General features: G+C 43.8%; 1 protein-coding gene across 4 annotated transcripts in view; it reads left to right on the top strand.

Annotated features, from left to right (window-relative positions):
• Nucleotides 1–25,000, top strand: part of wnk4b (WNK lysine deficient protein kinase 4b) — an 80,845-nt gene that overhangs the window by 50,311 nt on the left and 5,534 nt on the right. Inside the window, exons 5-19 of one of the 4 annotated variants that reach the window (XM_058377667.1) lie at nucleotides 7,747–7,835; nucleotides 11,098–11,317; nucleotides 11,781–12,189; nucleotides 13,012–13,208; nucleotides 13,347–13,420; nucleotides 14,920–15,055; nucleotides 15,147–15,263; nucleotides 15,440–15,613; nucleotides 16,780–16,834; nucleotides 17,203–17,322; nucleotides 17,595–17,723; nucleotides 18,164–18,292; nucleotides 18,439–18,567; nucleotides 19,627–20,420; nucleotides 21,714–21,798. In XM_058377667.1, the coding sequence (XP_058233650.1) occupies nucleotides 7,747–7,835; nucleotides 11,098–11,317; nucleotides 11,781–12,189; nucleotides 13,012–13,208; nucleotides 13,347–13,420; nucleotides 14,920–15,055; nucleotides 15,147–15,263; nucleotides 15,440–15,613; nucleotides 16,780–16,834; nucleotides 17,203–17,322; nucleotides 17,595–17,723; nucleotides 18,164–18,292; nucleotides 18,439–18,567; nucleotides 19,627–20,420; nucleotides 21,714–21,798 (2,857 nt within the window). The remainder of the gene's footprint in view (nucleotides 1–7,746; nucleotides 7,836–11,097; nucleotides 11,318–11,780; nucleotides 12,190–13,011; nucleotides 13,209–13,346; nucleotides 13,421–14,919; nucleotides 15,056–15,146; nucleotides 15,264–15,439; nucleotides 15,614–16,779; nucleotides 16,835–17,202; nucleotides 17,323–17,594; nucleotides 17,724–18,163; nucleotides 18,293–18,438; nucleotides 18,568–19,626; nucleotides 20,421–21,713; nucleotides 21,799–25,000) is intronic. The other 3 variants (XM_058377668.1, XM_058377669.1, XM_058377670.1) reach the window with 3 other exon arrangements.

The following is a 25,000-nucleotide window of genomic DNA, read 5'->3' as shown; positions in this document are numbered from 1 at the left end:
GACTTCCTCATCCACTGTCACATTTGCTGATCGTTACCCCTAATTGTAGGGTATACTTCTATACACTCTCTCCTTACTCTCCTTTTTCCCAGGGGTCGTTACATCCTAATCCACTCCCCCTTACTCCTAACTCCTCCCACATTCTCACCTTCCCTTGTTCTCTTAACCAAGAAAGAGAGGATGTGGTAGACGCAACATTGGAATTAGCAGGTTGTGAGTTTGAATCCCAGGTCCACCAAGGTGTCACTGCTGGGCCCCTGAGCAAGGCCCTTAATCCTCAATTGCTCAGTTGTATAAAAAAAATGAAAGTCGATCTGGATAAGGGTGTCTGCTAAATGCCAGAAATGTAAATGGATCCTTGACCCTGGAAGATTCATGGAATTTAGTGGTTAAGGTGTGGGAATACTGATTGGAAGGTTGTGAGTTTGAATCCCAGGTCCAGCAAGATGCCACTGCTGGGCCCCTGAGCAAGACCCCTCAATTTTATAAAAAAAAAAAAAAAAGAGACAAAATGTAAGCCACTCCGGATAAGGGTGTCTGCCAAAATGGAAGAAATGTGAATGGATCCTTGACCATGGAGGATACATGTTTGTGGAATCCTGCCAGCTTCCTTCAGACTGAAGAAGCTGCTCGGATAAGTAATGAAACATTTCCATCTAACTAGAAAGAATTCCAGGTGACATGCCTCACCTTCTCTGGAAGGTAAACTCACCTGAGACTCTTCACAGACACATGTAAAAGTTCCACACTGAAAATACGACCGAATCTGCAGCGAAATGTTCAAATCTTATAGCTGTTTTATTCCTGAGTTTCAATTCTCTTCAAGCTCGTGTGCGAGGCGGTTTTTCCAGCCGCTCTCGCTAACCTGGCTCATGCAAACAACATTTTAAATTAGTGTAACTGCGGCAGGCCGATTTGGCTGCAGCTTGCTCACCTCACGCGGTTAAATCCTGCACTGAAGTGCGGCTGGGACCGAGCCAATCAGAAATGTGTGAGCAGAGCGTTGTCTTGTGTAGCACCATGAGAGCGTTAATGCTAATTAAGCAGAGAACAGGCAATCAGGACATGGCTGTGGTGCTTCTCTCCAGGTGTGTGTGTGTGTGTGTGTGTGTGTGTGTGTGTGTTGCTTATGGTTTAATATGGCAATTATTACACCTTGTTGCAGGTGTGTGTAAGAGCAAAGAGAGAGAGACAGACAGTTAGGGTGAGAGAGAGAGAGAGAAACAGACAGGCAGAGGGAGATGGAGACAGATTTACAGAGAGAGGGAGAGAGTGACAGATAACAAAAAAGAAATATAGAGAAAGAGACAGGCATAGAGACAGAAAAACAGAGAGACAGAGGGAGACAGATTTACAAAGAGAAGAAGACAACAAAAAAAACAAACAGATAGATTAAGTATCAGAAATGAAGACAGACAGAGAGACAGACAGATAGGGTGAGAGAGGGGGGGCAGATTTGCAGAGAGAGGGAGAGAGACAGACCGGCAAACAGACAGACAGAGAGGCAGACAGAGAGGGAGGCAGACAGACAAACAGAGATGGAGACAGACAGACCGACAGATAGAGAGACAGAGATGGAGATAAGGCTGAAGTGTGTGTTGTATTTTTGCTGTAAATGTTCTGGATCCAGACTCTTGTTTATCCTCTGACTAATCCTCATGACTTCATGTCCTTCACTGAGGTCTGTCTTCTTCCTGCTATACGTCTGTTCTGCATCTAAATACAGAAGCCTCTGAAGTGCTGAAGCTGAGGACGTGGTGTTTATGTGGAGTCTGAGCTTCGTCCTCGGACCAGACGCCGATGTTAGCGAGAGCTGAAGAGGGGAGTGTTTTTTACTGCTCCCTGAAATGACATCACTGGAGGCTTTGATGGAGTTCTGTAGCACACAGCTCTTCATTCAGGCCTGTCAGGTATGAAAGGTCATCATGTGATTTCCATGGAGACGGTCTGCAGCTTTCATCTGTCCTGTGTGGACACCGCGTCTCTGTTCGGCTCGTTATGCTTCTCCTTCCCAACTCTTCATTTAACAGCTCTAGCACTTCCTGTGATTGTGGGAAATGTTTTGTACTTCCTGTTAGTAAAAAGCGGTCCATTTGAGATGATACGACCCTTCTGACATTTACACACTCGACACAGTGCACAGTGTAAGTGTGCAGGATGTCATTTGGGACACAGCCCGTGTATCTGTGCCTTCTTTCCTGCTCTTGTTCCGAGGATTTGTTTGTCCTGCATTCACCCTGTTTGTTTATTCATTCAGGTTTATCTATTTCTTTCTATATTGAGCTCAAACCTACACTATATTTAACAAACTGATGTGTCTCTGATGTATTGCTGTTCTTTACGTTTACGGAGGAATGAATAAATCCGTTCTACTGAGAAACATGTTTAGGTTTTTGAAAACAACACACCCGGGCAGCTTGTTACCCTCCATTATGGAAAGGAGACGTGGTTTGGCAGCGGTGCTGAGGGGAACCTGCGCCAGACGCCCCAACAGGAAGTGATTAGCTGGAAGAAAAATGGAGGCAGCAGGAGGAGTGAAAGATGGATGAATCTGGTCTGTTAGGAGCCACAGGGCTCTGATGTCATGATCATCCAACAAAGCAGCTTTTGCAGAACAGCGGCGTCAACACACTCCTACGAAAAACCTCAAACCCCGGGAGCATGCTGGAAGTTCGCCGTATTGTTCAGGACCAGCGCTCACGTCTCTCGTTTGACGCACAGGAACTGGACGACTTGAAAGTTATCCATGGTCTAAACAAGTATCACTTCTGGTTACAGAAAATGTCTGAGGAGCTTCTCGGGGGACATTCTGGAGACTGTCGTACCTGCAGAAATATCCTGTCCCCTGTCCAGCAGAAGGGACGTAATAGCTTTAAATAGCTGCAGGCTTTGGTTCCTTAGAGCCTCTGGAAGCTTCCAGACCTTAAAATGACAGTTAAAGTGGAGACACATAGGATATACATATCTTCATGCCTTTTTTATTTCCTGTACTGAAGCAAGAATATCTTAAAGAGTAAGGACATGTAGCATCATAGCTACAGTAATAATAGTAGTAGTAGTAGAAGTACAAAGACAGAGAGACATTTGGACTCGAGAAAGCTGGCCCTTCCTGCATTTGTGTTCTTCTCTCCAGCTCAAACTTTCCACCTCATAAATTTCCCTCGGCTTTCAGCTCGGTGTTTCCATCCTGGTGACTCCGCACGCTAACTGTTTTGTGTCCCTTTTTTCCAGCAGTGTTGCGCTGAAGCGTGAAACCCAGCGCTGCTTGTGCCGATTGTGTACACCATGTGCAGGTTTACAAGTCCATCTCCTGATTCTAGTTAGAATAGAATTAGATAGAATTCTGTTATGACACTCAACGGTATGAATAAGAGCAGCTTCAACATTCCCTATCCCACATAACAACAACCAGTCGAAACAATGATTGACAGTTATGTACTAGCTTTAAGCCACACCCACTTTACCCTTACCACACAGTAAAAAACCTCTCCTGTAGTCTCCTATTGATGTGATTTTCTTGATTGTCAGATGTTTCCATTCTTTCTTTCAGAGGATATGTAATAAAAGCCATTATTGGTTATACGACTTTACGCTAACATTAGACGACAACCTATGAAGTTAACACCAGTAACATTACTACCAGCCACTGGTCTGTACTAGTTCAACCTCCATTCCTGTATCTATCTTTTCCATTATTACTGAAACAAATGAGTGGCAGCTAGCTTCCCCCCAGGAGCCTGATGATTAGTGTAAAACCCCCGCAGCTTCCACCTCAGACACATGATTTGTGAGAGGACTGGATGAAGACATGTACAGCAGCTTTACTCTTCCTCCCCCACCCAGCGGTCAGGACCGTGCATAATTCCTCATCAGGGTCAGAACAACGGTAAACAGTGGAAATACATGCTTATGAGCACAGGTGACCCTCAAGAATCTATTCTAAGCCCTTTTCTGTTGACACTTTACACAAACTTCTGCATCAGCACCTTTCCCGGCATCACATCTATAGGAACTGCTCTGAGAACATGGTGAGCTGAACATGGGTTGTTGATGGGAAGATTCAGGTTTAACCCCAAGCACTGCCAAGCTGCCACTGTTGGGCCCTTGAGTAAGACCCTTACCCCCCCAGGGGTGCTGCTATATTTGATCTGACCACAACCATTTACATTTTCTGCCATTTGGCAGAGACCCTTACCCAGGATGAATTTCATTTTATTCAACTAAGCAACTAAGGGTTAGGGGCATTGCTCAAGGGACCAGCAGGGGCAGCTTGGTGAACCTTGAATTCGAACTCACAACCTTCTGGTCAGTATTAAAGCACCATAGCCATTTAATTACCACATACCCTCCAAGGATGGGTTATGTAAAGAAAGAATTTCACTGTGCAGTAATGTATATGTGACAAATAAAGGCTACTTATTTTATCTCATTAACCCTTTATATGAGAACGCTGGTTAGATGGACTCATGGTCAGAAAAGTAAGGGTTTGGAAAAGAGAAAGAGAGAGAGAGAGATTTCTATAAAGATAAAGGTTACAGTCTTTAAAATAAAGATACAGTCAATAAAAAAGTGAAAAGATGTTCTTCTGATTCGATGATGATTCATTTAATCTAAAAAGAACTCATTTCACTAATGCTCCAGTTGTTAGTGTTGTGTAGTCCAGTGTGTTCCGAGTAACAGTGTGTACTTTCAGAGTGAGAATTGTTGCCTTGTTCCCAGCATTGTAGAACAAGCTTCTTTTCAGACGTGTGTTTTGATGTTTTTGAGCGAGTTTTCTAAATGAAATAAACTAATGTGTTTATATCATTCACTAATGTGTTTATTTAATCCCTGCATCAACTGATTCTGAGACAACTCTCTTACAGAGATAAAAGTCTCTCAGACAAGTAGTTACTGTTCTTACTTTGATTACAGCAGCAGTTATAAACAGTTATAAACAGTTGTTTCCTCAGCAGCCTCTCAGTTTTTCTCTTTCTTCTAGTTCACATGAAGAAAACGTATAAACTCCTCTGTCCTGAAGATCGTGAAACATTTACAGAAAAGCTACAGTTGTACTCTTGTATGTTATAAAACGCTGACACTGGAGACTCCTTAGTCCCTGTAAATGAGCTGTTGCTATAGAAACGATAACATTTTAGGATGAACGCATTAATATAAACCTGCGATGAAGTGTTGCAGTGTTTTTAAACGAGTTTTGGAGACCCCATTGGCCAGGATTCATGTTGCTAATGCAGAATATATGAAAGGTCTTTTTTTAAAAAAGCAGCTTGCTCGATGCTCGTTAGCAACCTGTTAGATTAGACATCACACAGCCACAAAGCAGCTTTACAGAAATCCAGATGTAGATTTAGATCTCTAACGAGCAAGCCAGAGGCAACAGTGCCAAGGAAATGAGGCAGAAACCTTAAAAGGAACCAGACGCTAAAGAAATCCTGGGCCCAGTGACGTGAGAGGAAATGTCTTGGTGTCAGAGATAGAGCGAGGAGTGAAGAAGAAAATCCTCATGTTTTTCATCAGATCTTCTCACTCTCAGTTCAGTCGTGCTGGGTTAACATGCAGTCACATGGCAGATCAGTGGTATGTTAGTCACCATTTAACCTCACATTCTGTTAACGTCTTAGCGACCCATGACCTTCTGACCCTGAGCAGGACATTCAAGTGTATCTTAAGTTGTCACATATACATTACTGCAGAGTGAAATTCTTTTTTCACATACCCCATCCTTGGGGGTTGGGGTCAGAGCACAGGGTTAGCCATGATGCAATGCCTCTGGAGCAGGGCAAGGGCCCAATGGTGGCATCTTGGTAGGCTGGGGCTTGAACCCTGATCTTCCGGTCAATGACCCAGAACCTTATCCACTTGAGCTACCACCACCACCCCTATAGCTTCCTCTCTAGCTGTAGCTTCATCTCTCTTATACGTGAGGATGAAAAATGGAGATCTGGTGCATGAGGTAGCGTGTTTGTACATTTTCCATGTAGAACTTTGACCTCGTTTAAAAGACATTCCACGTGTTCAATAAATCAATCAGGAAAATCAAAGAGATCATCGTACTGTATGTAAACGTGCTGTTAGACCTGTCGTCCATCACATCCACTCTGTTTTCTCATCACATGCTGTCCAATTACCATACAGGTCACTTTGGAAGTGCGCAACTATTGACTTTACTCCATATGCTACGCTGAGCAAAGTATTGGCACCCCTTGTCAATATAAAGAGACTACCATCGTTTTCAGCCTCTACATGCTAGGTGTGCCTTACACATGTCACAGCTATGTCTAGCGTGTGAAAAGCCCATATAAGGAAGTTATAAGAAGCATTTCTGTCATCTTTGTGCCTCACTAATGTGTTTATTTAAAGCCTGATTCAACATGCTGAGAGAACTATTTTAATGTGATAAACTGTTTAAGAAAACGTCTTTCAGGCAAGTTAGTTCCTGTTCTCACTTCTATTACAGCAGCGATAAACATTTATAAACACTCGCTCCCTGACCAGACCCTCTGTTTTTATCCCTCTTAAATAGAGAAACATCAAAGAAGTGTGAACTCCTTCGTCTTGAAGCTGCTGGAAAATTTACAGATTTACCTAAGACTGTTAAAGCACTAACACGGGAGACTCCTTAGTCCCTGTTGCTATAGAAACGATAGCCTATTAAAACAAATGCTTTAAAATAAAGTAAATAAATTTCGCAGCCGCACTACTGAGAGCTGTTATTCTACAGTGCTTTTCTGCACTGTGATGTTTTGCAATATCACATGATACTGGAGCACTAACATTGTTATGTACTTTGATTTAGAGCTGTTTTATGTTGTGGTTTTGACCTTTTGGCTATTAGGTAGCATTTCATGCAGACTTGGCAACCCTGATGCAATTAGTGAGCTGCTCAGGACCTGCATTCATAACAAGCCTTCATCAGGTTTTATTTAGTTTACACTGTGTACAAGAGGAGGATATAGTCAGGATTAGATCTCAGCTCAGGTGATGCAGAACAGAGGTCATGCTGCTGCATGTAATGGGATTGAGTCTGAGTTTTGCTCTACTGTAATGTTCGCTTACAGGAAATAATCTAATAAGAACAAATCAACACAACTTACATAAGAGAGAGGGGGCAAGACAGAGAGAGAGAGAGAGAGACAAAGAGAGAGACAAAGAGAGAGACAGGGAGAGACAGAAAGAGACAGAGAGGGGGGGGGTGCATAGAGCAAGAGAGAGGGGCAGAGACCGACAGAGAGAGTGGGGCAGAGAGAGAGAGAGAAAGAGACAGAGAGACCCCGAGAGAGAGAGACAGAGAGAGAGGGAGAGAGAGACAGACACACGGGGGGAGGAGAAAGAGAGAGGGGCAGAGACAGACAGACAGAGAGAGAGAGAGACAGAGAGAGGCAGACAGACACAGAGAGAGAGAGACGGGGGGCAGAGCGCGAGAGAGAAGGGCAGAGACAGACAGACAGAGAGAGAGAGAGAGAGAGAGAGAGAGAGAGTAGACAGACAGACAGAGTATAATTATTATTAAATATTAAAAATTATCATGCAGTAAAAAATAATGAACTTTAGGTTTTTCTAGACACCTGTGGAGACAGACAGAGAGAAGAACACACTGGACTGGATTAATTAGAAAATTCACAGGAAATGACTTGAACTTTATCAGACTTTGAATTGTCTTTAATCAAAACACCCGGACATCAGACCTCATGGATCCAAACAGACATTTCTTCACCTTAAACTCTTCTTCTTCTGTCTCACACACAGGGCATGAAGCCGGACAGTTTTTTTAAAGTGAAAGTCCCGGAGCTGAAGGAGATCATTGAGGGCTGCATCCGCATGAACAAGCAGGGGAGGTAAAGTCCACATCAGGCAGAAAAACCCCCTCACACATCTGTTCATGTTCATGTGCACGCTTGCTTCCACCACCCTGGAGAATGATTAACCTACTGTACATGCTCATGTGTGTGTGTGTGTGTGTAACACAATCTTCATTTGTGTGTTTTCTGAAATTTCAACAATGAGCTCTGAAGGTAACCAAGAGGCACGAGCTGCTATTCCTGTTCCCCCTAGTGAAGCAGGAGGAGCTAAAAATAACCATGTGACTCACATTCACGTGACCTCACTTCTCGGTCACCACTTCACCTGGATTAGCGAGTGTGGGTCTTTCTCTTTCTCTCTGACTGGAACCATAGTATGCCATGCTGAAGTTTCAGCTCTGTCTAGAAATACACTGAAGTGACTGTAGAATTATCATCCAAGGCCAAATATAACACACAAAATCTCAATGAATTTTTACAGAGAAAGTTGTGAATGATCTTTAAGTGAGATGAATGCTGGCTCAGCTTCTCCTTCAGTCCAGGGTCACGTCGTCAAATATTTCTTTTTTAACCCTGATTTTTTAAGGTGAGTGATTAAAGGGTTAAAAGGCGCTGTTGAAAAGCCGACATTTACTCACTTCAAATCTGAGCGTTTCCTGATTCCAAATAAACTGATCTTTATTCTATAAATCCTACCCACGCACGGCTTATAGGGGAGGATGTGGTAGTTTAGACAGAGAGACAGACAGACAGACAGACAGAGAGACAGTGGGGCGGGGGGCAGAGAGCGAGAGAGGGGGACAGACAAAACACACAGAGAGAAAAAGACAAATAGAGAGAGAGAGAGAGAGAGAGACAGACAGACAGTGAGAGAGAGTGAGAGGGGGGTGGAGACAGACAGAAAGAGACAGAGAGACAGAGAAAGAGAGGCAGACAGAGAGACAGACAGACACAGAGAGAAAGACAGAGGAAGAGAGAGAGACAGACAGACAGACAGACAGACAGAGAAAGAGTGGCAGACAGACTCAAAGAGAGAAAGAGACAGGCAGGCAGAGACAGAGAGAGAGAGAGAGAGAGAGAGAGAGAGAGGCAGACAGATAGACAAACAGCAAGAAAGAGAGAGAGAGAGGAGCAGAGACAGACAGAGAGAGAGAGAGAGAGAGACAGACAGACAGTGAGAGAGAGTGAGAGGGGGGTGGAGACAGACAGAAAGAGACAGAGAGACAGAGAAAGAGAGGCAGACAGAGAGACAGACAGACACAGAGAGAAAGACAGAGGAAGAGAGAGAGACAGACAGACAGACAGACAGACAGAGAAAGAGTGGCAGACAGACTCAAAGAGAGAAAGAGACAGGCAGGCAGAGACAGAGAGAGAGAGAGAGAGAGAGAGAGAGAGAGAGAGGCAGACAGATAGACAAACAGCAAGAAAGAGAGAGAGAGAGGGGCAGAGACAGACAGAGATAAGGAGACAGAGAGACAGACAAACACAGAGAGAGAGAGACAGAGGGAGAGACAGACAGAGAAACAGAGGCAGACAGACACAGAGAGAGTGTCTGAGTGTCTGGCAATCTGAGCAAGGCCCTTGACCCTCAGTTGTATACAATGAGATAATAATGTAAGTCGCTCAGGATAAGGGTGTCTGCTAAATGATGTAATTGTGCAATTACAGAAATGGACATTTGGGAATATTTTAATCAGTATAAACATTTACATTTACATTTCTGGCATTTCAGATTTTCAATTAGAAGATTTCACATTTTTGTCAAACCTTTTAACCTGTGGATTGTAATAGAGCGTGATCGCTAAGCTAGCAATACAGCTCTGAGCTTTAATCTACTCCAGTCTGAATCTGAATCTCTATAAAGAACTGAATGATGTTCTGTCTGTGAGTCTGATCTAAAACGAGTCTGTTTAGCTTTCAGTGTGTTTTAGCCGTGTGTTTTTCCCTCTGTTGGAGAACTTTACACAGAATTTTCCTGGTTGAAGATGAAATCTGAGCTGCTTTTTAGATGAACAAGCACTCAGAGAACATCTCAGAGAGCAGAAATGGGTTTACTTTAGAGATACAAACATTTGTGTGGATAAAAAACTAACCTGGAACTTGAATGTATCACTCCTAGAAGGCTAGGGGAGAAATACACAGAAAACACTACAAAAGTCCTGACCAGTGTTGTATAAAGAAAGAAGAGGCCTTTAGAATTGTATTGTAATGAAGTGTACAGTATCAGTGTTTCCATACATGTGCACTTGTAACTAAGGCCGTGTCCACTCGTACCCGGGGATTTTTAAGAAGAGAGATTTTTCTCTGTGTTTTGACCTTTCGTCCACATGCTTATGCAGTTTGAGATCATTGAAAATGGAGATTTTGGAAAACTCCTTCCAAAGTGAAGATTTTCCAAAACTCTCCGTTTTCAGTGGTGTTGTGTGGACAGGGGAAACGGAGATTCTGATGAATTGATGTCATTGTCTGTGCGCCGGTCTCCTTGATTTGACGTCAGCTTTGTTTATGAAGATATTTTGTGCAATAGCAGACGTACATAAACTACTGACTGTGTTAACGTTGTTTACTGGACTTTCTACATGCGTGTACATACACGCGCAGTTACTCACACATTACGGTCATGAACAGAGGGTCGGAATGTAATACAGAGCTCACTTTAGTAATTTTACTTCGTTACATTACACCACTGATATTAACCTCCACTGTGGAGTGAGACATGACAAAGACGCTCAGTCATCAACATGGACACAACAACAACAACAGGAGGGAATTCTTAATTGCTTCCTAACACAAGTTGGTTCATGTAAATTCTTATGAATGTGTGATCTTATCACTCTGACCAGTCTTACACTGGAACTGTGAGCATGTTCACTTCCAGATTCTAAACTGTGTCTGTTTCTTCTCTTCCTCTGATCCGTGCCTGTGACCCAGAGACAATCTTACTGTGACACTGTACCTGCTGTACCTGCTGGCTGTCTGAACCTGCTTTCACAGAACGCTCACACCCATGAGAAAATACTTCTGTAATGACTAGTGGATGAGACCGAAATATACACGTACTGCTAATAATAAAATAACAGCTCCTGTGACCCGAGGTTACCTCAGTCTTTTAGTGTTACTGCTCCTAAGATGATAGCAACACGTCCTGAAGTGGTTTATTCTTCTTAAACAGAACCTTACGAAGCTCCTGATCCTTTACTGTGCTTTCTGTGAAATCTTAGGACAATTAGGCTGAGAACATTAGTGTGTGTGTTGAATTAAATCTCCATCTCTGCTGCTGTCATCTCTCCTCGGTCAGGTACACCATCCAGGACCTGTTAGAGCACCCCTTCTTCCAGGAGAACAATGGCGTCCACGTGGAGCTGGCCGAGGAGGACGACATGGTGAAGTCCGGGCTGAAGCTCTGGCTCCGGATGGACGACACCAAGAAGCTTCACGGCAAATACAAAGACAACAACGCCATCGAGTTCCTGTTCGAGCTCTACAAGGACGTCCCCGAGGAGGTGGCTCAGGAGATGGTGAGCATGTTATTTACTGCCTGTCTGATTAAAGAGAGTAAATATTTAAATATGATGAATATTCAAAGTGTGTTTTTCATCTAAATGAACCCTGGGCCCTTCTCCTTCTTCCTTCTTCTTATTGTTGTTGTTGTCAACATCCTGAACACTCAACAACAGTGACATCACTATTATAGAAGAGCCTCAAAAACATGACCTTTGACCTTGGCTACTCTCATCTAATCACTCTGTCCAGCTGCAGTTCAGAGGTGAAGGGTCACAGATCAATAAGAGAAGGTTGTGATTGTATCTGAAATGAGAAATTTGTATTGAATAAACAGAAGGATTTTGATCTAATAGGCTGAACTCAGAGCGATTGGATTGTTCTAATCTCACTGCACTGAGGAGCATCATTGCTTCATCATCAGTTCAAAATTCATTCTCTCTCTGTCTCTCTCTCTCTCTCTCTCTCTCTCTGCTGTAGGTGGTGCTTGGTTTTGTGTGTGATGCCGACTACAAGCTGGTGGCCAAAGCCATCCGTGACCGTGTGACTGCTATCAAGCGTCAGCGCGAGAAGCTCCGCCGGCTGGTCGATGAGGAGCAGAGGAGGCGTCAGGACGAGGTGATCGAGGAGGAACCCGAGTCCGTTCCCGAGGCAGAGCCTCTCGCATCGAACCTCCCGTCCCTTCAGCCGCAGATGTCAGCGGAGAGCGGTGTGTTCAGCCCGGTCCCCATGACCCCCACAGTGACTGTCTCCGCTCCGCTCCTGTCCACCGCTAACAGCTCTATGGACTCGGGGATTAACGCTAGCTTCACCACGGAACCCGAGGAACTGGACACAGAGCACCATCCACACTATCACATCCGCCAGGCCTGCTACTCCTCCGCCACGTGTAAGTCTTAAAACTTACATCTTAAACTTTTTATTTAGCAATATATTGAACCAGGAATTTTACCTGATGAGCTTAATCTTTTATTAGAGGAGAATAATCAGACATTCATTAACAAGTTTAAGGTACTCGGTTAAAAATATGCTGATTACTGAAACCAAAGCGCTGTTGAATTCTGGATTGTGATTGGTCAGAATTATTTAAGCATGCATAGTTCAAAATGTGTGCAAACAAACACTGCCATGTACTCAGTAGCTACTGCTAAACCCAACACATTCTAAAGCGCTCAGCTCATGCATAGCTCACGCTTATTTGCTTAATGAAATGCCCCCAAATTGCCATATATGGTAATAACAACTTCCCTTTAAAAAAGCCCTGGAGCCTCGGGGTACTGCTTAGTGCATGTATGACTGAAACCTGACCTGACAAGTCACGGGGCTGTGTGTGTGTGTGTGTGTGACAAATCACTGTTATAGACACTGAAATCTTCTTCCTGTCTCCCAGAAACACTTCTATAAAACTCTTTTTCAAGCTAAATATCTTGTTGCATACAGTATAATGTGAAGTTTTCGGTAAGAATCTGGACAATTTTTGGTTCTGTACCAGCAGAATTCTGGCTATCGTCATTATAAGTGTGTGTCTCAGCGGCTCCTTAATCACTGGATCAGGGGCAGATGATTTCTGTTGAAAGGAGAACCTGCACTGATCCTAGTCTTAGACCCTATGCATAAATACATCACCGTATGTGATTGTGTTATTGTTGTTTTTTCACAATCAGTTACAGCAAAGTCCTTCCTTTACTCAGCATTAACTGTTTTCTGACAGCGGACTGCGAGACGGACGGCTACCTCAGCTCCTCCGGCCTCCAAGAGCCGCCCGAAGCTCCAACGCCGAGCTCCGCCCCCTCAGTCACAGAGCCGCCCACTGAACCCATTAACACCGACGCACCAGGTGTTGAAGCTCCACCCACAGAAGCTTCGCCTGACAAGGACGATCTAATCCCAGCTCTCCGCTTTCCCTCAGTGAGTAGTGGGCGGAGCTTTGGTTCTCCATCAGACTCCATCAACAGTTATCTCATTCCCTCATCAGGGCTGTTTATTTTGCTTTGCATGCATTTTGTTACACGTTACAGTGTTTTTCTGTCCTCCTGTTCCCTCTAGAGCATTGCCGTATCCCACAATTCGGAGCGAGCACACTCCAGTGGTGCCAGCGGCTTCTCGTCTCCCGTCGACAGGTAACCATGGCAAACCTGCTCTTTCCATTTCCATCATGGAAAAGTCATTTTGAGCGCTGTTGTCGATTGCAGGGCTTTTGGTGGAACACTCCACTCCAGAATCACTTCATTCTTCATGAAAAAACATTCATTTCAATCCAGCAGATGCTGTGGATGCTGATGGATAAATGTTAGTGAGGCTGATTTCCTCTTAAACTTCACTCAAACCTGAAATACAGACGTGTGTGTGTGTGTGTATAAAAGTATATATTTTTCCACATGTTTTGGTGTGACGTGTTTTTTGACGTCAAACAACAGATATAAACTGAAAGCTGTGTGGATTTACTTTCCGCGTGAGCGAGCTGCTGTGGGTCGGTAGCATGACTGATGCTCCATTTAGCAGCGCCTTGACTCCTGAATCATACACACACACACACACACACATTAAGCTGAGGCTGGCTGAGCTCAGTGTGATGCTGTTTGTCCTACACGGTAATCTCATATGAAAAAGATCAGTGATGAGGGAAAAATACAACATGCTCCAGACTGAACAGATAATGAATTTATTCAGGCATGAACACGAACAGTACGAGCGCCACTCTTTTGCAGGGAGGTTTACAGGAAATGGACAGGAGACTAGACATCACCATCAGGATCAGGACAGGGACCTTGCAGGATGTGACACAATAGCTGTGTACAAGTGGTTTTTATTTTCATGTTATTTCATACATTTTTATGAGTGAGCGGTCAGATATGAAACTTGCAGGATAAGAGAAAGACTGAAGCAGTTATGGTGTTCATTCAGACTTAATAACTGCCTGGTCAGGGTCAGGACTGTGGATTAGATTCAGGAGAAGTTGAATGACCGAATTTGTTAGATATATACCACAGGGAGGTACAAACACAAATACCAGCTGTGTGAGCAGGATCTTTAAAAGCTGTCTGTGTTTGAGATCAAATTATGAAGTGGAGTGATGTAGCTGAGGCTAAGAAATTGACTTTGCCTCTAACCTTGCCTCTGATCCAGCCTCTGACCTTTCCTCTGATCCAGCCTCTGATCTAGCCTCTGACCTTGACTCTGATCTAGACTCTGACCTTGCCTCTGATCTTGCCTTTGACCTTGCCTTTGACCTTGACTCTGATTGTACCTCTGATCTTGCCTCTGATCTTGCCTTTTACTTTGCCTCTGATTGTGCCTCTGACCTTGCTTCTGATTTTGCCTCTGATATTTCCTCTGATTGTGCATCTGATCTTTCTTCTGATTTTGCCTCTGATCCTGCCTCTGATTGTACCTCTGACCTTGCCTCTGATTTTGCCTCTAATCTTGTCTCTGATTTTGCCTCTGACCTTGCCTCTGATTTTGCCTCTGATTGTACCTCTGACCTTGCCTCTAATTTTGCCTCTAATCTTGCCTCTGATTTTGCCTCTGACCTTGCCTCTGATTGTACCTCTGACCTTGCCTCTGATTGTACCTCTGACCTTGCCTCTGATTGTACCTCTGACCTTGCCTCTGTTAACAGTTATGCCTCCGATGTGACGTCAGGTTTGAGTGACGGGAATGAGGGCTTATCAGAGATGAGCAGCAAAGGTCCCAACAAGCGCACAGGAAGTAAACTGCTGAGGAAGAGAGCTCGCTCACGGCTGCGTATCACAGGGGTATCACTGAACATCTGCAACATCTTTTTGTCTTGCTCTCTATCTCACCCTCTATCTCACTCTGTCTCACTCCGTGTCTCTGTGTACAAAGTTGTCCGATAAGGTGGACCGGGTGGTGGAGTGCCAGCTTCAGACTCACAACAGCAAGATGGTGACCTTTAAATTTGACCTGGACGGAGACAATCCAGAGGACATTGCCACCGTCATGGTGAGCAGTCAGAAACTTGGCCTGTCTTATGACCCGCTGTAGGAGCGTGTCCTCGGGTGTCTTTACTTAGTCTGGCATGTGTAGTGTTATTAAGCTTGTGATCAGATCAGAGTTATCAGGTCAGCAGGTCATCATTCTGAGCTATACAGGCTATAATCTGCACCTTCTACATGCAGGCGCATAACGAGTTCATCCTGCCGTCAGAGAAGGAGGGATTTATTCACCGCATGAGGGACATCATTCGCCGCGCCGAGGCCCTGATGAGAAGGGAGCCTTTAGAGCCTCTCGGGCCTGGAAACGTCCTCCGTCTGCCCTACCTGAGTGGAGTAGGAACTCTTTCAGGCTCTCAGGTGAGTTAGAGAAGCTTCCGAAGTGTTGCTATGGCAACCTATTAGAACCAGATTCTTCTAGAAAATGAATGAACACCTTCTGACCAAGTTCACTTGTAGATGATCTGTTGTGAAGCACAAAGAATTGGCACCCCTCTATCCTTTCTATCAGTAGCATGGGACCAGCACTGAGCATACATATGATGTAACTATGTTTAGTTTATATCACTTATCATCATGAATTTAAGGGCTAAGCGTTGTGAAAAGTAGTGTTAGCATATATTCTGCCTTTGTTTTCCTCATTACATGCTCCAAACTGTGTTAAGCAGGCAGATGAGGAGAAGGTTTAGAAGGTCAGCTGTGACTCAGAGCAATTCGGATATGATTTTTTACACCAGGAATAACTATTTTAGGCACACACACACACACACACACACAGAACCCTGAGGCACTGAACAATGGTAGGATTGTTATCAGTGCCCATATTGACTGTTTTTTTCATCAATAGCTATTAATACACACAGAATCATGAGACAAGTGAAACGGAGAAACATTTGTGACAATATTCTTTGTTGTGTTCTTTACAGCACCATATCCCACAGCTCATATCATCAAGTTTTGTTTTGTTTTTTTTAATAAACATGTCGGAAAAACAGCATGCCCTATATACAGCACCACTCTATATTTAATTATGATCACTGATAAGATCTATGACATACATAAACAAACACTATTTCTACAATGCTGCCATCTTCATTTGGCTAATTTGTTAACTCCTAGTACGCTCAATCGCGTTAGTCACTGCTTACATTTATTTACTGGTTTTAGATCTAGTTTTACAAATATTTGGATCTTAATCAACCCTACAATTAGCTTTAGCTAATTAGCTCAGATCCCTCAATTAACCAACACCCACAGTTTAGTTTACTAAAATCGTCAATCGTACAGGGAAGTCGAATTCTTGATTCTGATTGGTCAGAAGGTGGTGAGACCTTCTCTAGAGCAGCAGCTCTGACAGTAGTGCAGCTGCAAATCACAGGTTTACTTAATGTTAATGTGCTCGTTCTGATACGTTGCTGTTTCCATAGCAACAGCTCATTCACAGCAGTTTTCTGTAAGGAGATGTCTAATGTTTTTAGAATATGTATGGAAGGAGTCTCCAATCGCATTTTCTGTTGATTTTTCAGCCCAACCTGCATACCCAGGGGCTGGCCCGCACACACTCGTCCTCCTCTCTGCCAGGTAACTCTGCGTTATTTCATTCATCTTTAGCTAGTTATTTTAAATATGTTTATGCTAAATAATACTGGACAAGCCACACCCACATGGCATCAGCAACATGTCTCAGAAAGAGTAAGGAAACACTGCTAATGTTACACTATTTTAAATGAGTTTTGAAGCGAGGCAGAGTGATGTAGGACTCTAAACTGTCTAACATTAGTGATTTCTTACACTCTGACTCTGTTGTCATGGTAACAGTGACTCTAATTTTCACCTGTTTCATCTACCTGCCTGCTCATTATTACTCTGCCTGGAAATGTCGGTTGATACTCACTAACTCTGTCATGTCAGTGGTATTAATGACTTGTGCATGTGCATGTTACACTCAGATTACACTGCAGGTCAGGTAACTCCATGCCCCTCCCCCGGAGTGGGCGGAGACTATTACCTCGATCCTGATGCAGCAGTGCCTGTGCGTCCGCTCCGCTCGCAGTCTTTCCACACCTCAGGTATCTACTAATACTTGTCTAAATACTTTAGTAACCTTCCATTCATCTGTCTGTCCATCCATTGGTCTGTCTGTCTCCTGTCTGTCCATCCAACATCCATCCATCCGTCTGTCTGTCCCCTGTCTATACCTCCATCTGTCCTTCCATCAATCTCTGTCTGTCTGTCCATCCATCTGTCTGCCTGTCTCTGTCTGGTCCATCATCTCATTTGTAACTCATTAATAAATCAGCATGTCATACTGATATTAATCAACAGCATACATATCACGCAGATTACACAGCCACACAGGTGGGTCAGGTAACTCCAGGCCCCTCCCCCGTGGTGGGCGGAGATTATTACCTTGATCCTCATGCAGCTGTACCTGTGCGTCCACTTCGCTCACAGTCTTTCCACACCTCAGGTATCTACTAATACTTTATTAACCCTCCATTCATGTCTGTCTATCCACTAGTCTGCCTGTCTCCTGTCTGTCAATTCATCTGTCTGTCCCTCTGTCTGTCCATCCACCCATCTGTCTCTCCCTCTGTCTGTACCTCTGTACATCCATCCATCCATCCGTCTGCCTGTCCATCCTTCTGTCTGTCCATCCACCCATCTGTCTCTCCCTCTATCTGTCTGTACCTCTGTACGTCCATCCATCCATCTGTCTGCCTGCCTGTTCATCCTTCTGTCTGTCCATCCACCCATCGGTCTTTGTCCATCTATCTGTCTGTCTGTCCTTCCGTCTGTCCATCCATCCATCTGTCTGTCTGTTTCTGTCTGGTCCATCGTCTCATTTGTAACTCATTAATAAATTAGCATGTCATACCGATATTAATCAACAGCGTGCATATCACGCAGATTACACGGCCACACAGGTGGGTCAGGTAACTCCAGGCCCCTTCCACGGGGTGGGTGGAGACTATTACCTTGATTCTGATGGGGGTGTACCCTTGCGTCCGCTTCGCTCACAGTCTTTCCACACCTCAGGTATCTACTAATACTTTATTAACTTTATCCATCTGTCTGTCTCTCTCTCTCTCTCTCTCTCTCCTCGCCCTCCTTATTTGTAATTCATAAATGAATCAGTGTGGCATTCTGATGTTAATCAACACGGTGTGTGTGTTTTTATACAGATCATACAGCTGTGAATGCAGGTCAGGTGACCCATGGCTCCTCCCCTGGGTTGGGCAGAGAATTTTACCCGGACCCTGATATGGGACCACCTGTCCGCCCATTTCGTTCTCAGTCCTTCCACACATCAGGTACCTCTATCTATCTATCTATCTATCTATCTGTCTGTCTGTCTGTCTGTCTGTCTGTCTGTCTGTCTGTCTGTCTGTCTATCTATCTATCTATCTATCTATCTATCTATCTATGTACCTTCTACAACATTAAGTGAAGTGCATTAGCAGGTAGGTTGCTTGTGTGAAGGTTAACGTCATGAGTCTCAGAGTGTCTGAGTCATTGATTTAGCATGAAAACACAGTGACGGTGAAAGCAAGACAGAACCTCGCCGTTATTTCCAGCGTGACAGCTCAGTAATGGAAATTTCCATCCCATCTCAGATCTAATCTCTCTCTCTGGATCATCTTCCTTCTCCGATCACACCTAGTGGAATCCACGCTACCATCATTTTATAGTCAGTAGCACTGAGAGCAGCTGTTATTCAGCAGAATGCTATTTGTGTGTGTGTGTGTGTGTGTGGGTGAAGCCTCAGGTTTAAGAGATAGGATGACTCCAGCGGTGTTTCTCTGGCTAAAAATCAATGCAGTAAGCTGAGCAAAACATCTCATTTTCATGGAAATGGCATGACATGAGCTCTGAACCCCACCAATGTTTTTAACTCGCGTGTCAAATTTGTTGATTTAATTACCGCGGAGGACGCGATGTGAGAATGTGCATGCGCAGGAAACCTGTGGATTTCCATGTCATTTTATTATTTTCATAATTTTAAATATTACCTCACGGAGACTTGAACACACACCACAAATACACAAGCTGATTTTCCTATCAGGCTCTGCAGAGGTTTGTGTGTCCCACGTGTAGAACGTTCATTCCATGTTAATGCTTCACAAATATGCAGTTTATGCGTAATTGGGTAAAATGTTGGGTGGGGGAAATGTTTCATTTACCAACTGTGGTGTAATTTGCAGCAGCCTGAAAGTCACTTCGGGAACAGAGATTGTGTGTAAATGTAACCCCACCCCCTACTATTCATGACCATGCCTCCTACAACAACAAAACATATCCAGAATCTTATACCACAGGAAGAAGAAGCTTCATAGTCCACCGTTTAACTCTGCTCTCTGTTTGTGTCCTAGGTTCATCTCAGCCCTACGTTGCTCCTACATCCCATTACCCCCAGTACCCCAAACCTGAAGCCCTGCCCCTACTTCCTAATCACGTTCCCAACATGCCCCCTCAGTACCCCAACCCCCAGTACATCACCAATCCAGCTTATCCATACCCCTTTATGGTCAACCAGGCTCCCCTTAAAGGCTCCATCAACCCAGCACCAAACCCTGTTCCACAAAACCCAAGCAGCTCCAACCTCACTCCATATCCCACACCTCACACACCCCAGCACCCAGCAGGCGATGTGGTTCCTCCCGAGAGCAGCCCAATGCTGCCCCCTGGTGCCCACACCTTGCCTCCCAACACACAGACTCCAGGAATGTGGCCTGCCCATTCCCAGCAGCCGCTCTTCTCCCTGGCCAATGTACTGTCTCTGGCTATGACCATGGCGCAGTCCTTCATACCCCCAACAACCATGCCAAATGGCCTGCCCCAGGCTTACATGCCTCCCCTGGCACCCCAGCCTGGTTACCCAGCCATGTTTGGAGCCCAGCATCTTGCTCCAGGTCAGAAAGAAGCTCCACCTCACCAAGATATATCCCAGCATCAGGAGGCCCAGGCACCAGCTCAGGCTCAGAGTGTGACCACAAGTACACCAGACACTACATCAGGATCACCAGTGGCAGGCAGCCAGCCCAGCGTGAGCCCTCATGAGGGGCAGGAGAAGAGCTCCTCCACTTCCTCTTCCTCCTCATCATCATCCTCTTCACCATCCTGCAACTCCATTGAGTCCTCCAGTCCTGCCACACCACACAACACAGTGAGTCTTGTGGATATCACAAGTTTTATAACTTTCAATAAAAATAGAAACTAGTCACATTTTTTCAGTGTAAAAATAAGTGTTCGTGTTTAAAGGCAGAGGTCTAGACACTCGTCTCAAACGATTATAGTCAAGAAAAAATCTGGCAAATTTGTGAAGTGTGAACTACACTATGTTGCCAAAAGTTTTGGGACATCTGCCTTTACATCCACATGAATGTAATATGGAGTTGTCGCGCCCTTTGCAGCCATAACAGTTTCAACTCTTCTGGGAAGGCTTTCCACAAGGTTTAGGAGTGTGTTTATGGGAATTTTTGACCATTCCTCTAGAAGCGCATTTGTGAGGTCAGGCACTGATGTTGGACGAGAAGGTCTGGCTCACAGTCTCCACTCTAATTCATTCAAAGGTTTTCTATCAGTCTGGACTATCGGGTGTTCTATTGGGTGTGCAGGACAGTCAGGTTCCTCCACACCAAACTCACTCATCCATGTCTTTATGGACCTTGCTTTGGTCACTGGTGTGCGGTCATGTTGGAAGAGGAAGGGGTCATCCCCAAACTGTTCCCACAAAGAGCATGAAATTGTCCAAAATGTCTTGGTATGAAGCTGAAGCATTAAGAGTTCCTTTCACTGGAACTAAGGGGCCGAGTCCAACCCCTGAAACACAACACCTGAACTCAATGATTTGGAGGAGTGTCCCAATACCTTTGGCAGTATAGTGTATATATGCCGCTAATTAGGAAAAAAACACCTAGAGCAGGAGCGGAACTCAACTCTGAATACAAGGAACTTTCCTGTCTAAATGCCTAAGTAACTTTTGATCACTGACCCAATAATTGAATCGGATTGGATCTTGGGTTGGATTGTTCTGACCGATTTTCCATCCAGATGTTACATATGTGGAGGAAAGACACACAGGTAGCAAGCACATAGTTGTCATAATTTAAGTTGTGGAGGTTTCCTTCTTCACTCTGTCTGGAGTCGAGAATTGTAGTTTGCTGTGTATTAGAACAAAACACACACACACACACACACACACCCAGCATGACCTTTACTCTGTTCTCCTTCCCAGCCCAAACCTGTGTTTAACATAAAACGCTCATGAAGAAGACAAGGACATCCCAACACACACACACACACACACACACTGTCCCTAAACCTGTTCTGTGTACAGACTCATACACACCCTGACACACAGCATGCTGGCTCGTTGTTGTATGTGTACTAATACAGCATTTACTGCTTCTGTTCTCTGTGTGTGTGTGTGTATGTGTGTGTGTGTGTGTGTACTCAGGTATCTCCACCCAGCCATAGAATGTCTCCGTCTCAGAATGTGTGTGATGCTACAACTAAAGAAAAGCTGTCTCCGATATCAGAGGGTAAGAGCGAGTGCAAACACACACTAACACACACTAACACACACTAACACACACTAACAAACACTAACAAACACTAACAAACACTAACACACATTACCACACACTAACACACACTAACACACTATCAAACACTAACACACACGAACATACATTACCACACACTAACACACACTAACACACATTACCACACACTAACACACACTAACACACTATCAAACACTAACACACACGAACATACATTACCACACACTAACACACATTACCACACACTAACACACACTAACACACTATCAAACACTAACACACACGAACATACATTACCACACACTAACACACATTACCACACACTAACACACACTAACACACAGTAACACACACTAACACACATTACCACACACTAACAAACACTAACACACAGTAACACACACTAACACACATTACCACACACTAACACACACTAACACACACTAACACACATTACCACACACTAACACACACTAACAAACACTAACACACAGTAACACACACTAACAAACACTAACACACAGTAACACACACTAACACACACTAACAAACACTAACACACACTAACAAACACTAACAAACACTAACACACAGTAACACACACTAACAAACACTAACACACAGTAACACACACTAACAAACACTAACACACAGTAATACACACTAACACACACTAACACACATTACCACACACTAACAAACACTAACACACACTAACACACACTAACACACACTAACAAACACTAACACAAACTAACAAACACTAACACACAGTAACACACACTAACAAACACTAACACACACTAACAAACACTAACACACACTAACACACAGTAACACACACTAACACACACTAACACACACTAACAAACACTAACAAACACTAACACACAGTAACACACACTAACACACACTAACACACACTAACACACACTAACAAACACTAACACACACTAACACACACTAACACACACTAACAAACACTAACAAACACTAACACACAGTAACACACACTAACAAACACTAACACACAGTAACACACACTAACAAACACTAACACACAGTAATACACACTAACACACACTAACACACATTACCACACACTAACAAACACTAACACACACTAACACACACTAACACACACTAACAAACACTAACACAAACTAACAAACACTAACACACAGTAACACACACTAACAAACACTAACACACACTAACACACAGTAACACACACTAACACACACTAACACACAGTAACACACAGTAACACACACTAACACACAGTAACACACACTAACACACACTAACACACAGTAACACAGAGCATACCTGTGCATTTATTTTATAAATTGAGTTAAAAATTGTAAATGAATTAAAATTTAATTACCTTTCACAGTGTTCGGTTATTTCAGGGTCAGCTAGTATCTGCGCAGTAACACACACAAAGACACACACACACACATACAAACACATACACACACATATACAAATGCATATGCGCACACAAACATATACACACATGCATACAAACATACACTCAGAGGCGCGCACACACACACACACACACACACACACACACACACACACACACACTTGTAAAAACAGTAGTGTGTATATAGTGTTTGCTTTTAGAGCTCAGGTTTGTTATTACAGAACAGTCCACAGTGTCACTGGAAATAATCACTGATGTGGAAAAGAGAATTCCAAAACAGCTACAGAGAGAGAGAGAGAGAGAGAGAGAGAGAGCATAAGCAATAGGGAGAGAGGGAGAGAGAGAGAGAGAGAGAGAGCAAAAGCAATAGGGAGAGAGGGAGAGAGAGAGAGAGAGAGAGAGAGAGAGAGAGCATAAGCAATAGGGAGAGAGGGAGAGAGAGAGAGAGAGAGAGAGCATAAGCAATAGGGAGAGAGGGAGAGAGAGAGAGAGAGAGCAAAAGCAATAGGGAGAGAGAGAGAGAGAGAGAGAGAGAGAGAGAGAGAGAGAGAGAGAGACAGACAGACAGAAGTAGAGATGACATGTGGAAGTGAACAGTGAAGTAAATGACTCTACTTCCCTCTAGTGTTCACGAACTGTACTGCAGTGGTCCCTCAAACTGCTGTCTGTTTTCACCCTTTCTTTCTTTCTTTCTTTCTTTCTTTCTTTCTTTCTTTCTTTCTTTCTTTTTCCTCTGAACAGATGAGATGTCTGTTTCGATCTTAAATAGTTGAAAATAAACACATGCTTCTCTGTCCAGTCATATTTAAACACTCTGGGTTCTGTTTTCTTTGTTTTTGTCTTTCGCACAAGCCTCATTGCCCTTCACTATTCAGAGCAGAGAGAGGAAAAACAAACAAACTAACAAACAAAAACAACCTCAGGAAAACTCCTCATGTTCTGAATAAATGTCTCCGGATTTGTGTGTGTATTGAACTCGAGGTTGGTGAACTTTGTTGTGGATTTTTCTAGGTAGTCTGTTCTCCATTTCGTTCCACTGAAATCCACTGACTTGTTTTTGCTCATGTGAAAGACATGGTCCTGTTCTTAGATCAGCTGCTGGCAAATTATACTCTATACTGCCAAAAGCTTTGGGACGTCTGCCTTTACATGCACATGAATGTAATATGGAGTTGACCCCACCCTTTTGCAGTTATAACATCTTCAACTCTTCTGGGAAGGCTTTCCACAAGGTTTAGGAGTGTGTTTATGGGAATTTTTGACCATTCCTCTAGAAGCGCATTTGTGAGGTCAGACACTGATGTTGGACGAGAAGGTCTGGCTCACAGTCTCCACTCTAATTCATCCCAAAGGTGTTCTATGGGGTTGAGGTCAGGACTCTGTGCAGGCCAGTCAAGTTCCTCCACACCAAACTCACTCATCCATGTCTTTATGGACCTTGCTTTGGTCACTGGTGTACAGTCATGTTGGAACAGGAAGGGGTCATCCCCAAACTGTTCCCACAAAGTTGGGAGCAGGAAATTGTCCAAAATGTCTTGGTATGTTGAAGCATTAAGAGTTCCTTTTACTGGAACTAAGGGGCTGAGCCCAACCCCTGAAACACAACACCTGAATTCAATGATTTGAAGGGGTGTCCCAATACTTTTGGTAATATAAGTGTATATTTATATCCAGTAGTTTGCATGAGATCACATGAGATATAAAAACAGAAGGAAAAGCATCTAAAAACTCTTTGTCTGCTTTCAG

Source organism: Hemibagrus wyckioides, linkage group LG24 (genome assembly GCF_019097595.1).
Source record: "Hemibagrus wyckioides isolate EC202008001 linkage group LG24, SWU_Hwy_1.0, whole genome shotgun sequence".
In the NCBI taxonomy this organism is placed as follows: Eukaryota; Metazoa; Chordata; class Actinopteri; order Siluriformes; family Bagridae; genus Hemibagrus; species Hemibagrus wyckioides.
This window is presented reverse-complemented; position numbering and strand designations above follow the sequence as displayed.